This window comes from Carassius gibelio, chromosome A1, assembly GCF_023724105.1.
Source record: "Carassius gibelio isolate Cgi1373 ecotype wild population from Czech Republic chromosome A1, carGib1.2-hapl.c, whole genome shotgun sequence".
Lineage (NCBI taxonomy): Eukaryota > Metazoa > Chordata > Actinopteri > Cypriniformes > Cyprinidae > Carassius > Carassius gibelio.
The window spans coordinates 28,434,604-28,451,384 of NC_068371.1; the positions used below are offsets into that span (position 1 = coordinate 28,434,604).

Consider the following 16,781-nt stretch of genomic DNA (forward strand, 5'->3'; position numbering starts at 1 on the left):
TTTGATCGTGACTTTCCACAGTCTGTATTCCAGATTCATCACCCCCTTTATCAAGAGGTGCAATCAAATGTCAGCTGCAATCTAAAGCTCATTACAAGATTCCAAGAAATTACTGACTTTTGTTCAGATAACATATCTTCATTTAAAAAAAAAATCTCATATAAAACATAAAAAGTGAGGTTTATGCTTAAAACAAGAAAAATCCTCAAAGTCAGCTCTGATATATATGTATTTGACTTGCTTAGGGGTTTCCCCAAATCATAACAGAGAGATTGAGCCAAACAAAGCCATCACTTATGATTCAGCAGGGCAATATTGTGGGCATCTATAACTCTGTCTTTGCTTATAGTCAAACCAGATGGGCATAGCAAGTGTAATGTAACACAAAGCTGGATTTACAAGACAAACTGTACTAATATCATTTACGCTTGCCCGCATTATGATAATTGGCCGCAAGCGCATTTGGAAAATGTATTTCATATGTGAAGTGTATCTTTGGAAAATCCCGTGAGAGGCTTCAAATGGTCCTGTTAGAACATAAGACTTCAGGCCATTAGTGTGCTCAAATGCGTCTCAGAATGCTTTGAGTTATGTACTGAGGTTGTGTGGGTATTATTCAGCAAACCAAAGAATATATCAGGCTAACCAACAGTGTGGTAATTGGCAACCGCACTAAGTGTTGACACAAAAAGGCTCCTTAGACATCTGGAACCTAAAACTACAGATCTGTACAGGGTGCTGAAACAACATTTGTCCAGAGGTGGCTAATATGAGGCCATCAGCCTGAAATTTGCTTGATTTCATCTGCGGGACAGTGGAGTCCGTGTCTTGGACTAATTATGGTTCTCACCTCAAATGTTTTCCCCGCTGGGATTTCCCATATTCGAAGTCTTCTGAAGCAATTCAGTAGCTCCTTGTAAGCAGCAGACTGAAATTTAAGATGTTATTCTCTGGAAACCCTTCTGCTGTAGTTCTCATGCACACTGCAATCTATTATTACGATGCTTGTGACAACAATTCAGAAACACTGAACTCACACGGTGAGTAAGTACAGTGTAAAAACAGGACATCTTAACATTAAATACACCTCCAATTTCATAAAATATCAGAAGATTTGAAATATTGTGGTTTCATGTGAGATAAATGTGCCAATTTCCAACCCTGTTTTAAACATGTAATTTTATTGTTGTGAATTCAATAACCCAATAACTAAATCAAATGCTATATAGGTTGATTAACCTTCAAGACAAGTTGGACTGAGTTTCAGCTTTTATTATCTGTTTGGAGATTACTAAAAGGTTTAAATATGTATAATACATACATATATACATAAATACACACACACACATACATATATGTATTTAAAAAATATCTGGTCACACTGAAGCCTTTGTATATAATGCATTATAAAAGAATTGCATTAATTATGCCTTGTAATGCACTTTATAATGCACATTAGATTTAAATAATTTATAATAGTTATCTAGTCACTGTTACACCTTTAGAAAGTATAATGTATTAAAACACATGACAAAAATCTTCAAATATGATGATGCATTTGAACTTTGCTTACAATTATTTATGAAAAGATATAATGGATTATTTACATGAATACCGTCATAATGCATTGTACATAAAGGCTTATCATTTTTGTTTAATCAGGACAGAATTTCACACTGCAGAATTATCAATGAGTATTTCAATATTTTATTGTATTTACAACATTGTTTAATTTAAGCACCTTTAAACAATATTTTAATTTACTTGAAAGGCAAAATTGTGTAAGATTTATGCTTAATCCATTATTAATCAGTATTTTTTTTTTTTTTCAGAAAAAACACATTTTAAAGAAGATCGATTTACTTGGAAAAGCAAAATTAATTAAGATTATAGAATTAAATGTACTTTTTATATTTTTAGGACCATGCAAGAAAAATAAACTTCATTAAAGATATATTTTCTGAAAATAGTTCACATCTTGTGATGCAACTATTGACCTAGTTAAAGTTGTTTTAATCAGTGCTTATTAAGAAGCACGCTGAAGTCTGAGCTGTAGCCAGTTTTAATGGTTAGGCTCTGCCCTCCTGTGGTCGTCATGGCAACTCTTCTGTCACTTTCACAGGGAAGGTGAGCTTCAGTGGTGTGACGCCAGAAAGATCACTGCTTTGCACAGTCATGCAATGAGCACGAAACCCCATAAAACCTCTCGTCTTCTGTCATGTGCATAAGAACAGTGATGAGTGTCATCTAATTGATAAACACTGGCTGATTTGTGTCTGTGTGCAGGACAACCGAACTGAATTCAATTGCACAATTGGTCACACCCCTCTACTTTCCAGCTGCACATCATTTTTTTTACAGAAGAGAGCCCAACTCCTTTAAAACGGGTCACTGCAGCACATGCTGTGCTATAGGGCCGGCCAGTGATTCTTTGATATGCGTTCTTCTAAACAGAGATGAATTCAGAAGAGTTATTTAGTGTTTGGATTAGTGGACCGCAGCAATGTCAAGTCTTTTGTTTCAAGGAATCCCTCTGTTCTCTTGTTTGTTGAGTCTGTTGTTACAGATCTCAATCAGAGATGATTCAAAGCCTCTGATTAACTTGTCATAGTTAGACAGGAACATATAAGCTCTCATGGCCATGTCCCGCTCAGAACATAGATCTGGAATCAAGCAACTCTCTACTTCTTCAGCTGTGCCTGACAGCACTCTTTAAAATGTGGGTAAATAAGTCATTTGCCAGGGTTTGACTTGTTTTCTGGGTGGCTCCAGAGCTGTTCCCGGTCTCCCTCATCTGTCTTCTTCTTGCACAATCTTTCAGTTTGTTCAATAGTTCACCCCAAAATTGAAATGTGCTTAATGTACTCACCCTCACGCTGTGCTGGTTAGATTACTTACAATCTGTAGTCTGTTACTGATTCCAAATGACTTGGCAAAAATTGCAGTTATTAACATAATCCATTACATTACAAATTTCAGGTAATATGATCGTACTACTTTTAAATTACTTGTGACTTAACTCGTTTACCACATCAATTTAAATAATATTGTAGCATGAAACAAATAAAAAGAGATCATCAAGTGCATTAAACATTACGTCAAGATTTTCCCAAACTGGGTTTCGCGAGTTTAATGAAAAGCTAATAAATAAATCCCGAAAAATGTGAAATTAAAATAAATCATTTTCAAATAGCAGTGATTAAAATAAAGCAGCTACTAAAATTATAATATAAATATTTTATTTGTTTACTTCAGTGTCACGTGACCAATAACCAACATGTAACATGTGTTATTAACTTACTATTACATTAAAATCTCGGGGGACTCTTCAAGAAAATATATTAGGTGAAAGAAGTTAGGCTCTCTCTCTCTCTCTCTCTCATGCACACACACACACGAATCCCTGCTTTACAAACAAATAAGACATTAGTTGAATTTGTGCATTAAGGAAAAGCATCTCACTAGAATGGATGTTGTCTTTTAAGTTGTCTTTTAACTCAACTGAGACTGCTCTGCTCTCAGTTACTGAAGCCCTGCGACTAGCAAGAGCAGCTTCAAAATCCTCGGTACTCATCTTACTGGACCTGTCTGCTGCTTTTGACACTGTTAATCACCAGATTCTCCTGTCCACCCTCAGAAAGATGGGGATCTCTGGAACTGCTCTCCTGTGGGTTAAGTCCTACCTCTCTGACAGATCCTTCAGTGTGTCTTGGAGGGGTGAGGTTTCTAAGTCACACCACCTTGCTACTGGGGTTCCTCAGGGATCAGTACTTGGACCACTTCTCTTCTCCATCTACATGACATCTTTAGGATCTGTCATTCAGAAGCATGGCTTTTCTTATCACTGCTATGCCGATGACACCCAACTCTACTTCTCATTCCAGCCTGATGACCCGACGGTAGCTGCTCGCATTTCAGCCTGTCTGAGTGACATTTCTAGCTGGATGAATGACCATCACCTTCAGCTTAACCTTACAAAGACTGAACTACTGGTGATTCCAGCTAACCCATTGATTCATCACAACTTCTCTATACAGCTGGGCTCGTCAACCATAACTCCTTCGAGGACAGCCAGAAACCTAGGAGTTGTGATGGATCATCAATTAAGCTTCACTGACCACATTGCTACAACGACCCGGTCCTGCAGGTTTGCCTTATACAACATTAGGAAGATTAGACCCTTCCTGTCAGAGCAAGCAACCCAACTTCTTGTCCAAGCTCTTGTTCTCTCCAGACTGGACTATTGTAATGCTCTCCTGGCGGGCCTTCCTGCATGCACTGTCAAGCCTCTGCAAATGATCCAGAATGCAGCAGCGAGGGTTGTCTTCAATGAGCCAAAAAAAGCTCATGTTACTCCCCTCCTCATCATGTTACACTGGTTACCAGTAGCCGCGCGGATCAATTTCAAGGTACTGATGCTTGCCTACAAGACAACCACTGGCACGGCACCAACTTACCTAAACTCACTGGTTAAATCCTATGTGCCCTCCAGAAGCTTGCGCTCTGCAAGTGAACAACGCCTTGTGGTGCCATCCCAAAGAAATTCAAAATCACTCTCACGGACCTTTTCCTGGACTGTGCCCAGCTGGTGGAATGACCTCCCAATCTCAATTCGTACAGCAGAGTCTTTACTCATTTTCAAGAAACATCTAAAGACTCATCTTTTTCGCCTGCACTTAACCTACTAACACCAGTACTTTTCCTTTTCTTGTCTTTTTCATTTAATTAAAAAAACAAAAAAACAAAAAAAACAAAACAAATTATATACACCTGGCTATGCGTTCTATACTAGACTAACTGAGACTTGTCATGGCACTTGTATTCTGTTGTTGTTCTCTTGTTGACCTGACTGCTTCTATTGTTCTCATTTGTAAGTCGCTTTGGATAAAAGCGTCTGCTAAATGATTAAATGTAAATGTAAATGTAAGTAAGGAGGACTGTGCTGCTGTTTGTGAGCAAAAGCGTATTAAAATGTCTCTGTTGGTTTTTCACATGGCTAATAGATTTCCTATTGTGTGCTGGTGATCTATGAAACCACACACACAACACCAGGCTTCAAACTTCACTGTTAACAGCAGCCAAACACCCAGAGACCGCTCGCCTGGTCTCTCGATACAGATTATTACTCATAAAGATAATTCCCTGCACAGCGTTTTAATGTGACCATATAGTACATTTCAAGTCAAGTGTGTAGATTTTCATGACTATGTGCACATGTAGGCCATTCAACTTTTGTTGGTCTTGAGCTATTCATTAAATTTGAAGCCCTGCCTAAAACATCTTTGCGTTCTCACATATACACGTTCGTCAATCCATATGTATTTCCCAGCTTTGATGGACAGATGGTGTCAGTCGCCCTCAACGTCTTCAGTTTTGCAGCTAATTAATTCAATGTCATTTTGGGAGAGGAATTCCAAACAATGGATTCGTTTGCTGTTGTTTGTATTGGGTTTTAAAAAGTGATTTGGAAACTTCGACGTAATTCTAGGATATAGCCTTATTCTGACTGGGTGTTGTCCCAAAAAGGGACACAAATGTGCAACAAATCTGTGATCAGAGAGCGCTTCATGTTGAGTAAGAGCTTCAGAATCCTTGACATGCATCTTGAATGTCTGAAAGCCATTTGAAGAAAGACAATGCATCCCCCTTACAACATAAGATCTTCTATAAGTATATATCTACTGGTTCAAATAACAGATAATGGGCAACACATTATTAATTTAAAAGAACCAATTCCTTAAAAAGGGAACAAAGTCAGACCTAAATTGCTTTAAAAATACAATTATTTTAATGAAACCGTAATATTTAGATTGTATTAAGTTTTATTTTAAATTTAAAGTTTGCATTGTTTGCAACCAAATCTTTCCATTATTAGTTTTAGTATAGATATAAAAATAGTTTTTATCAATAGTATTTTGATTTAATTTAAGTCTCAGTGTAATTTAGTAATTTTATTTTTTTGTATTCAAATTTTATGGGGCTTTTAATGTTATAGTATAGTTATATAGTTTTCCATTTCTAACTTTAGTTCATTTTAGTACACCAAGTTAAACTAAATGAAAATGCAACTAATCAATAGAGATCCATAATGCAAAGCTGAACAGCAAAGTTATTTTTTTTCTTTAGATCACAATGATGTTGCGCTCCACTCGTGGAGTTGATTATTTTTGACAGAATGGGGTTGAAACGGACCCATAAATCCATCAGTTTAACAGAACAGAGCAGAATCTGTCTTCCTCTAGAAAAACCATCTATGATGTTCCTCCCGAGGGATCAATAAAACAAAGCAAATCAAAATGGTGTTAAGAAACAAGCTCAGATAAGATTAATTCAGAGGAAATGAACACAATTCACTAACCTATTAAAAATAATCATTTCATTCTGGATCTTAACAACCAAATGCCTTATTTGAGAACAGAGAGGAAACAGACTACAAGAACAGACCTTTCTGGGCTGTTGATATCTGACGTTTCTCTGCTGCACAAGCTATGTGGTTCTCCTGTTTAAAATAGTTTCACCTTTTAAATTAGTGTTCCTGTAGCTCAAGTGGTAGAGCATTGCCATATTAAGCGCAGGGTTGGGGGTTTGATTCCCCGGGAACAGATGATAGGTAAAAATTGATAACCTGGATGCACTGTAAGTCGCTTTGGATAAAAGTGTCTGCTAAATGCATAAATTAAATTAAATTAAGCATGACACAAGTCAACATGAAATCTAAATCTTATCTTAATGTACTTCTAATTGCACAAACAAAAACATTTTAATTGCATTTTATGAATGTAGGGTAATATTTATTATCATACTGTAGTTCACAGCTAATTCAGGTTTATTCAGTGTATACAGTCCTAAAATCTTAAAAATGTATATGTGAGTTAAAATTTAAATTTACAATTAACTTCACAAAAGGGCCAGATTAAATTCCGCCCCTACATTTTTGTTCCCATTTAATACCCTCAAAAGGTAATCATTTTTATTACAGAGTAAAACGGGTTAAGAATGCCATTTTGTTTTTAAATCCTAAAATCATCACCACCTTTTATACCTGCAAAAGAATTATACTGATGTCACATTCAAAGAGTTGACACATTCAAAGACTTTATTAATCTCAAACGTGTCCCTTCATTCAGCTCAAACAGAGAGGTTAGAGAACAAGTCTTCCCACAGAAGGAAATTCTCCCCGAAGTTTCTATTTGATTCCGCTGTTACTCATTGTCTGAGCTTTGCACACTCCTTTGCCAGCGACCTCAAAGGCAGCTCCCTTGTAAGTGGCCACACATTGGTCATCGGTGCGCAAGTCTGGCTGGACCTGCTCCCACACTTTCTTCTTCGGGTTCAGCTCCTTGTCTGGCTCACCTGGAACAACAAAACAGAGACGCGGACGCAGTTTTTGAAATCCTCTCAGTATCATTAACATTCACTTCCACATGTTTGAATAATTAGTTCAAGTCGAGCCAAAAGGAGATGCTCCAAAACTCAAGAGCTCATGGAAACCAGATGAAGATAGGTGTTTTTGCTACTACCTGCAAACAGTGGACATAAATCAAACCAAAATGAATTCAAAAGCTTGATTTGAATTCTGAAGGGATTGTGTTATTTGCATCTGTTCTGCTTTTGACTTTCACAACCATCACAAGTGCAACAATCCAAATGAGACGAGAAATTGTGAAAGCCAAAGAAAAGCCTTTGAAAGGTCACAGTCTGTCCCCATTACTTTTAATGATGAGTTACAGATGATTGCACTAAATACAAAATAAAAACAGAAAAATAAATGAAAATGCAAAAAAACATACAAATAAAGTCATATGAATCGCAAAGACTTTTACATGAGATCATACTAAACTATTGCATGGCAAACCATGAAAAACAACAAAACAAAATAGGAAAGAGTAGAAAAAATTATTTAACAATAAACTGATAATTTATTACTCCCAATAACTGGAGGAAGTTGGAGAACTGCTTCATTCCTGCTACAACGTGCTTTGTTTTTGTACTTGGGAAAAAAATGAATTAGACAACATTTGATGTTTTTTGGCTTAATGGGAAAAATGAGAAAGAGCTTGACATTGAAAGGTGAAAGAGACACTTGTGCAGATGTTCCTCCTCTGCATTCCACATTCACACAACTGTTAGTTATTGTGTTCATCTGACCGCAAATAATGCACTCCTCCAAATAGCTTCCAGGCCAGATCCGCCATATTATTCCACAGCACTAGAATAAACTTTGGATTGTTTGTGAGGTTCCCTTAGGCACTGAGGAATTCGCTCTTTATTAGCTCATATAGCAGAACACAAACAATGTTTTTTATTGAGAGATCTTAAGAATTCAAATGAACAGCCGTGGTTAAATGACAACAATGTATCTGCAGGATTTTTAAGACCTGCACAAATAAAATTAATACCATATGAAACTTGATTTACAGTTCAGATAAAGAAATATATTAGAAAATGAATGAGTCAAAAGTATCAATTATTTTATCCATGTAAACAATTATTATATTAACATTAAATGATTTTGTGGTCTTAATTGTTTCGAAAACTCTGCGTGTTTGCTGTATAAACTTCTTGATTTTCACAAAAACAGCAGACAGGCTGATTGAAAATGCACATTCATTATCTGCCAGCAGGTGGTGCTTTTGGGTCTGGAGAAATATAGCATTTTTTTTCTTTTAATGGCCTTAATATGATACTAAATTTAAGACTTTTTAAGGACCTGCAGAATTTGACCCTTGTCATATTCTCGAGAATCTGTGCCCTCCAGAGTCACACTGCAAGACGTTGAAGTCTGCTCTACATTACAGCTTATTATGGCCAAAAATCACCCACTTAAACAGAAAGAGATCTTCTGAATGATTTGGGTTCTCACTTTCCTTTAATAAAGCAGCATGATGCACTCGGATGGGCTCCATGAAGTTGACTGTATGTGCTATTGGACTGATGGACAGTAATGTCATATTTCATTGCGGTACGTTTGTGTATAAATATGTAACATTACCTGGGAAGCCCTGGAAGGTAATTCTGTCTCCAGCCACTGCTCCACTCGGGGGATCCAGGATTTCAACCTTTTCTGGAGAGCTGGCACACATGACCATGGCCTGGGACAAGACGCCTCTCATCTTAGCATGCTTCAGGTTGCATAGGAGGACAGCCATGCGATTTTGCATCTAAAGACACAAAAAAATGAACATTAAACAGGCGGCACAAGAATCAAATGCCATGTTCTTGAATACCATAAAGTAAATGTAATTTATTGCATGTCAGAATGAGAAGTTATGCAACAATCCAAAAACATCAACAACATACCGTGTATTATGAGGAACAGCTGGGCGACTTTAAACCTGTTGATTTTAATGTGTTTTATAACCAAGAACCAGGGATGCAGAAAAAAATACACCCTCAACAAAATGAATAAACTGATTAAATGCAATAATCATTCAACTCATCTACTTCCAAATCTCTTATAAAACGAACTGTAGACATTCATTATTATTTCAACTCTATAAAAGCACAAACATGCTTAAAGCAACTGTGGTGCAGTCATAACCAGAGGGGGGAACCCAACATGATTAAACTGAATGAAGGAAACAGATGGGTTTTATAGGTGTAATTAGAATTTCTGACGAGCTGCTAGGAATCCCCTAAACAAATCATAAACTCTGGGTTCTGGAAAATAAAGCACAAGAGACTGAGCTGTCTGCATGGAACAGGTTTATGAATCGTAGCAGTGCAAACGTTTTATATGAAACCGTAAAGCTGAAATATCCCCCCTTCCCAATATTCGGACACATAACACCTAATCAACAAGAGCTGCATTCATTTTGTCACCAACAACGATTGCTCTCAGGTACAGTAGCGAGTTTCATTTCAATGCACTGATTGTAGAATTTAATACTGTGATAAATTTGTAATTAAAACAATTGCATTTTAATAATGTAATTGTTTTAATGTAATTTAATGTTAATTTAGTTAATAATGTCATATTTTAAAAACAAATGAAAAAATGTTCTTTTAATTATAATAATGACTTTAGGTGCTTTTTACTTAATAAATCAATGCATAATCATGATTAAATGATTTGGTGCATTTCAGAAAATTAAAACAATATATAATTAATAGCAATAACAACATTAATTGATTGAGTTGGTTTGCAAATTCCTAAATAAACGCATTAAATGATTTGTTGCATTTCTGTGATTCCTTTAATTGTAACGACCGTCAAAACCAGACTCAGCGATAAACACGGGTCAGATGGGTCAGTACCTGTTCCAGAGGGATGTGTTTGACCAGTCCACTGACAACAGTGCGTGGAGATGCTTCACCAACATCCACCTGCTCAACATAGAGAGTGTCGGCGTCCGGGTGCTTTTCGGCGCTGATGATGCGGCCCACGCGCAAATCCAATCGAGACACGTCTACTTTCGCCTCTTCCTGAGGAGGTGCCGCTGCCTTCTTCTCCTTCTTCTCTCCTGGACCAAAAGTGCATTACAGATCATCAGATGATGCCTTTCACATATTTCTGTGATTAAGTCACAACACAAACATGATTCATAACTTTAGCAATTACAACGTTCAACCAACACAAAGTAAATATCAGTAAAAAGCACAAGCTGTGTATGTAGAGCTGTTAGAGACATTGGACCAACCTCAGCACACCATGCCATTCTTGGGTTTTATTAAGGTACATGTTATCCCTGAGGAAATCTGCCTTTAGTTTTAGCTTGTGCATATTGTTCTCTAGGAAGCTGCTGGGATACTCTTAAAAGTCTACAACTGGAAACTATGACGGCTTTTCATCTGTGTTCTGTTTCGGAACTCTTCCCAAAACAATTGTGCCAACAATCGCTTCAGTATGGTGTTTGTTTCTAATCGCTCCAGCCATTTGAAAATAGTACAACTTTACCACTGTTTCCGGACTTAAGGGGTTGAGGAGGGAAACCATACTGGATCACCACTTCACCCTACAAGTCTTGAAAATGAAAACCTCTGTGTAGTCTATACAAGCATTAGCACTGAACACAATGATTTCCAGGCAGAGGAAATCAAAGCACTACCGTTCAAAAGTCAGCAAGAAATCCTACTTTTATTTAGCAAGGATGCATTAAAATAATCAGTACTGTGCAGTAAATGTGCAGTATTGAAAATACTGTAGCAATATAATATTTTCGGATTTCTGATTAAATAATTTTATATTTGATTTATTTCATCAAACACCAATTATCGCTACAATAAAAAATTCAAAGGGCTCCAAAGCTGCACCTTATGTGGGAAGTGCCAGTAATATTTTCTTTCATATTGTACTCTTTCAAGGTAGCTGGGTTAAACCTTCTTTATTTTCTCAGAAAAGTTGTCAATAGCTGTTAAATATGCTTCTTATTCCAAACTTAGTAATAAAATAAGGAAAAATTTGTGTAGTACACGACCCTTCACTTTGAAGCATGCAGTGCGTGCAGACTACACGTGTCTAATTGATTCAATCACAGGCAAGGCTATTAATAATCTCACAAGGCTATTGTGAATTGATTAATGATTTACATTAATCATGCAGCCCTAATTTAAGAAAATGCAGTTAGAAAAATGGCCAAGAGTCCTCAAAGTCTTCTGAATGCGAGAAATCATTTAGTTCTGCCAAGAAATAGATACACATGAACTGCAGGTGCTACATCTACACCGAAACACAGCATTCAACGCTGAAGGAAAAGAGACATATTTGAAAATAATGAAACTCCTTTTAACATCTGGCCCTTTTTCCTCAGTCTATTAATGCACAAAAACTATCTGTGATCTGTACTTCGATATGAACAGAGCGTTCCCAAGTTTAAGGGATTTAAGTGATTGATAATGAACATCATTTTCATAATAAAAAACCATGAAAAGAACTGTTCTTAACGTAACCCCCTAAAGACATCGGCGAAGTCTTTAAATCTAGTTTGCCTTCAGATCTGGTTACAACCCACATCCAAAGCTTGCATTCACACATAGTCTCTTCTCAAACTCTGTCAAGCTTTTCAAATGTGTTCATTACACAACATTGTTTATGAAAGTGGGATTGTGCATTAGTAAAAAATTCAATTAACCCCTTGACATGACACAGTCTACTCTTAAGTCATTTTATGGCCCTATATTATTGATACTTTCTTTTAATTGCAATTTACAGCAGCTTTTTCTGAATTAAAATTAGAGATAAGTTTTATATGCAACTTGGTTTCATTTAATGGGAGTAGATTTAGCAATTAATTCTAAAAGATCTGATTTTGATTCTGACATCTCAAACGTTTTGGATGGGGTTGCAAATGAATCATCAGCACTGGAAGCTGTTATAAAGGAAATGTCATATTAATAGTCTTGGAAGTATGCTCACCCTTCTTCTCGGCTTTCATCTTTTTCGTGTCATCGTTATTTTTGGCTGGTGGGGTTTTTGTGGCTGGGGCAGGAGCAGAAGGGGCTGCTGGGACAGGGGGCTGTGAGGCTGTGGGTTTAGAGACACACTGGATGCTGGGCTCCACTGAAGGCATTGCCACATCTTTCACTGCAAAGAACAAATCAAATTATTTCACTACTTTATCATTAGAAGAACAATGTTTTTGTGAATCCTAAATACTTAACACAATGTTAAGATTTTCTTGTATTAATCCGAATTAATGCATTTCATTTTAGACTACAGAAGTTTTGAAATCTAAAAGTTACACTATGTTTTCAAGTACAGTATTTCATTTTTTTTTGTTTAAACATCAGCAAGCATGCAATATATTGTGTAATAGTATACCTCCTCTCCTCTTTTCAATTTCAAGCAGTTGTTTCTTCAGCTCTTCAATGTCCTTCTTGAGCTTGGCGTTCTCCACCATCAGTTTCTTTTCCTCTTTCACCGTGGCCTGCACAACTACATCAAACAACACACTCGTTATAACAAGACAGACGCACATTCATTCAGAATTTCTCAACCGTCTGCTGCTTCTGCAGTGTAACTTAGATAGGCTATATATATCTAAACATTTGAATCCTCTATAAATGCAAATATCATCCTTCTAAGCACATTCTGAAGTTAGTTTTGAAAAGATTCCTCTTTCTGCTTCTCATCCTCTCAGACATCCTTATTGGTCATTGACCCGGGTTCAACAACACACATGCACGCCTCATGCATCCACTTACTGGCTTTCTCCTTCAGCAGCTGGACCTGCTGCTTGAGGTATTCGATGATCTGGTCAGCCTCCGCCGCCTTCTGTTCCAGTCTCATGAGTGAGGGTGTGTGGCCTGACATCTTGAACAGGGATCGCACCAGGAACCTGAGAAACAAGCCAAAGGAAAAGATCAAACGCTGTAGGAACTCTTAGTCACTCACAAACAAAAGAGGATCCAGAGAGACATCCTATCTGTGTTTGGGAACACGCGGCACTTGAGAGCGTGACCTTTTTACAATGAGATCTTTTCAGATCTTTGGCACATGTAAACATGAGGTGTTTTGGCACACTTTACACGGTGCTTTAATTTGTAATGTATACCTATATGTGGCCAAGTCTCTGTCCTAATCCCCTTCCATGAAGGAGAATTCAAATGAAACATCTGACACCAGCCAGATGCTCAACAACAGATCGGCTAGACGCCAGACAACATGCGAAAACTTCATCAAAGCGTATATTCTCCACCCTAATCCCAGTGAACCTGCTTTGGGTTCTCACTTCATTACTGTTTGAATCGCCTCGCCAATATCCAGGTCAACAGGAATATTCCCCAACAAGGAAGCGGATGGAATCAAACCATATGGCATCTAAATGTGTGTGCTCTCATGTCCACAATGATACAAATACTGCGTAATTGCATCACTGTCATCTCGGCTCTGTTTTGATTGAGGAACCCTCTTTGGCTCCACAATGGATCAAACAACAATTAAATTCCAGTCGAAAGACAGCTGGCGAAGGAACACGGACACGTTACACATTAGGCTTGGGCTCATCCACTGCAAAAGGACTAAGGGAATTTTTACAAGGCGTAGGAAAAGAGAAGAACACATCATAACACACAGTGCAGGGTGGTGCTGGAAAACAACAGCTGGCGCGGGATGAAAACAAAGAGTTCAGATGAGGAAATTAGAAACACAAAAAAGCTGGAGTTGATAATATCGTGGATCAAAGTCTCTTGTTTTTGAAGTTCTTGAACTGCTTTAAATGGGCCTGTGGTGGAAGAATTTATGAGCACCATGACAGGACTGTTTTCATTTGCATAACCCCTGATAAACCAGTCCCGGGGCTGAGCCGGAGTTTAAAACACAAGCTCGGATGTCACCGTTTTCCCATAATGCCCTGCAACGGTGGTCATCGGCATCAACTGACAGCCAATAAACATGACTATTAGGCATGCCACAGCTATCAAATATCTGAAACGCAACCAAAAAACATCTGTGAAACAAACCTGGAAAATGTTAGGCCATGTGTTACATCTGACACCAGTGAAGGAGCAGCTGTCACTTTCATGAAAGTCTGAATGGTGAGGAGATACTGACCACACAGTTTGTGCCACACGTAAACCCGCCAGACATTGGCAATCAGACACAGTCAAATCACAATAAAGACTTCATTCTCTTCTATTCACGAAATTCTAAATAAGCTTAAATACTTGCATCCCACAGGAATGTCTTTATGTCTTCGTAATTTTCCTTGAAATAACTACATACCTGTAGGGCCCAAAAGAAAACCACGACATGTCCTATATTTTACACACACAAAAAGTGTGTAATATGATTTTCTTTTTAATGTTAATATCATTTATTTAATTTTATCAATCATACATTTGTTAATAAATTTCCGTAGTATATTTTAATCTTCAGGACATGGATGGTGGCATTTTTATATCATGACTCGTTCAGAACAAGTGAATAAACCTGTTTGACAGACCACAAACTGTAAGTGAAAGTAAAAGAAAAACAGAGAGCATTCTATTAAACAATTATTCAGTTCAGAGTAAATGGATATACATTTTAAGATAATCATTACGAGAGAAATAACAATAAATTAATAATTGAGGTAATTTTTGTGATAAATCATCAAACAAATTCACTTTTTAAACCTTTAAAGCAGATGACGGGAATCGGAATGGATGGAATGTAGCCATAATGTGTCATATTACAAGGTGTTTTTTTTTATTTTTTAGAAGTGATATTTTGCAGAAGGACCATCATGACTCATGACATTATTAACGCTTACAGTGCTGACTGTCACTTCACGTGCCAATCTTCATAGCACATCGGTCCTTTTACAGCTCGACTTTAACTACAGTACTAACACATTAGGTACACAATACTACATATTCAATACTCATTAACTAAAACGTCAATTCGAGCTCTACTACTCACTCACATAAAACTGCAACCGTACGTTTCTTTCCTGCACAGCCACACACCGCACTTTCACTGTCGTCGTAAGATGATGACGCCACGGCCACACGTCGTCCAGCTGTTCGCTGTCGCGGGATTAACGCGTCAACGCGCTGTTTACAGTCGCAAGAAAAATAAACTGATAGAGATTTCAACATGGTTATGGATGAAGCGTTAGATCGTTTTCCGCCCAAATTTAATACCTCTTATCCTAATGTTACCCTTTTTAATTTTTGTTTGAATAATAATGTAGTGGATGCTTGGAGAGCTGTGAATCCAAATCTTAAACAATTTTCCTGGTTCAGAGATAATGGGACTTCCAAATCGAGAATTGATTATTGGTTAACCTCAAATAACCTAACCGACTTCATCAAAGATATTTCAATATCTGCTGCTCCTCTAACTGATCACTGTTGTATCTCTATATCATTCAACTCGGGCAAAAGAGAAACACATAATAAGGGTTATTGGAAATTCAATGCTGATTTATTAAAACACCAAAACTTTTGCTCACAAATTAAATCCATAATTAATGATATAGCATTGCATAAGGACCTAATTACATTCATAAGTAAATGGGAATATTTAAAACACAAGATTCGGGAATTTTCTATACAATTTAGTAAAGATTTAAGTAAGGCCAGAGCACAAATGGAGTTAGAATTAACAAGAGAATTAAACAATTTATGTAATAAAAGTGAAATGGACAATGAAGCTAAATTACAAATTTTATTCTTGCAATCCAAAATTGATGATTTATATACTCAAAAAGCTAAAGGAGCATATGTAAGATCTAGGGCAAGATGGATAGAGAAAGGGGAAAAAAGTAATAATTATTTTTGCAGACTTGAAAAAAGGCGACAGGAAAAAAATGCCATAAATTCTCTTTATGTGAACGGTGTTATAAGTACCTGCCCTAAAATGATTTCCTCAGAGATTTTTCAATTCTATAGTTCTTTATATAGCTCATTCTTTTCTGAATCAGACTGTAATATTCTCTTTGATAATATACACACTAGCATCCCGCAGTTAGACCAGGAATTTAAAGACTTGTGTGAGGCTGATATCAAGATAGAGGAATTAGATAAAGCAATAAATAAATTATCTTCAGGAAAATCTCCAGGTCCTGATGGCCTTACTTCCGAATTTTATAAATTTTTTAGGGAAGATTTGAGGGAACTATTATTTCAAGCCTTTCTCGAATGTATCCAAAATAATTCACTATCTTCAACCATGAAACAAGGTCTAATTACTCTTATCCCCAAACCGGGTAAAGATGCACGATATATAGATAATCTTCGCCCCATCACTTTACTCAACTGTGATTATAAAATTCTAGCGCATATATTTTCCAGTAGGCTCAAGAAAAATATAGATCAAATAATTAGTGAATCACAGTCTGGTTTTATAAAAGGTAGGT

At 36.9% G+C, this 16,781-nt stretch overlaps 1 protein-coding gene across 1 annotated transcript; it reads right to left on the reverse strand.

The window, feature by feature from the left end:
* Positions 1 to 7,073: 7,073 nt before the first annotated feature.
* LOC128017627 (aminoacyl tRNA synthase complex-interacting multifunctional protein 1-like) lies at positions 7,074 to 15,479 on the reverse strand. The gene is made up of 7 exons (XM_052603076.1): positions 15,345 to 15,479; positions 13,144 to 13,277; positions 12,761 to 12,874; positions 12,356 to 12,523; positions 10,258 to 10,463; positions 8,993 to 9,161; positions 7,074 to 7,353 (listed from the first exon to the last, which is right to left on the reverse strand). Coding segments are annotated over exons 1-7 (960 nt in total). The 5' UTR covers positions 15,347 to 15,479; the 3' UTR covers positions 7,074 to 7,186.
* Between the last annotated feature and the right edge of the window lie 1,302 nt (positions 15,480 to 16,781).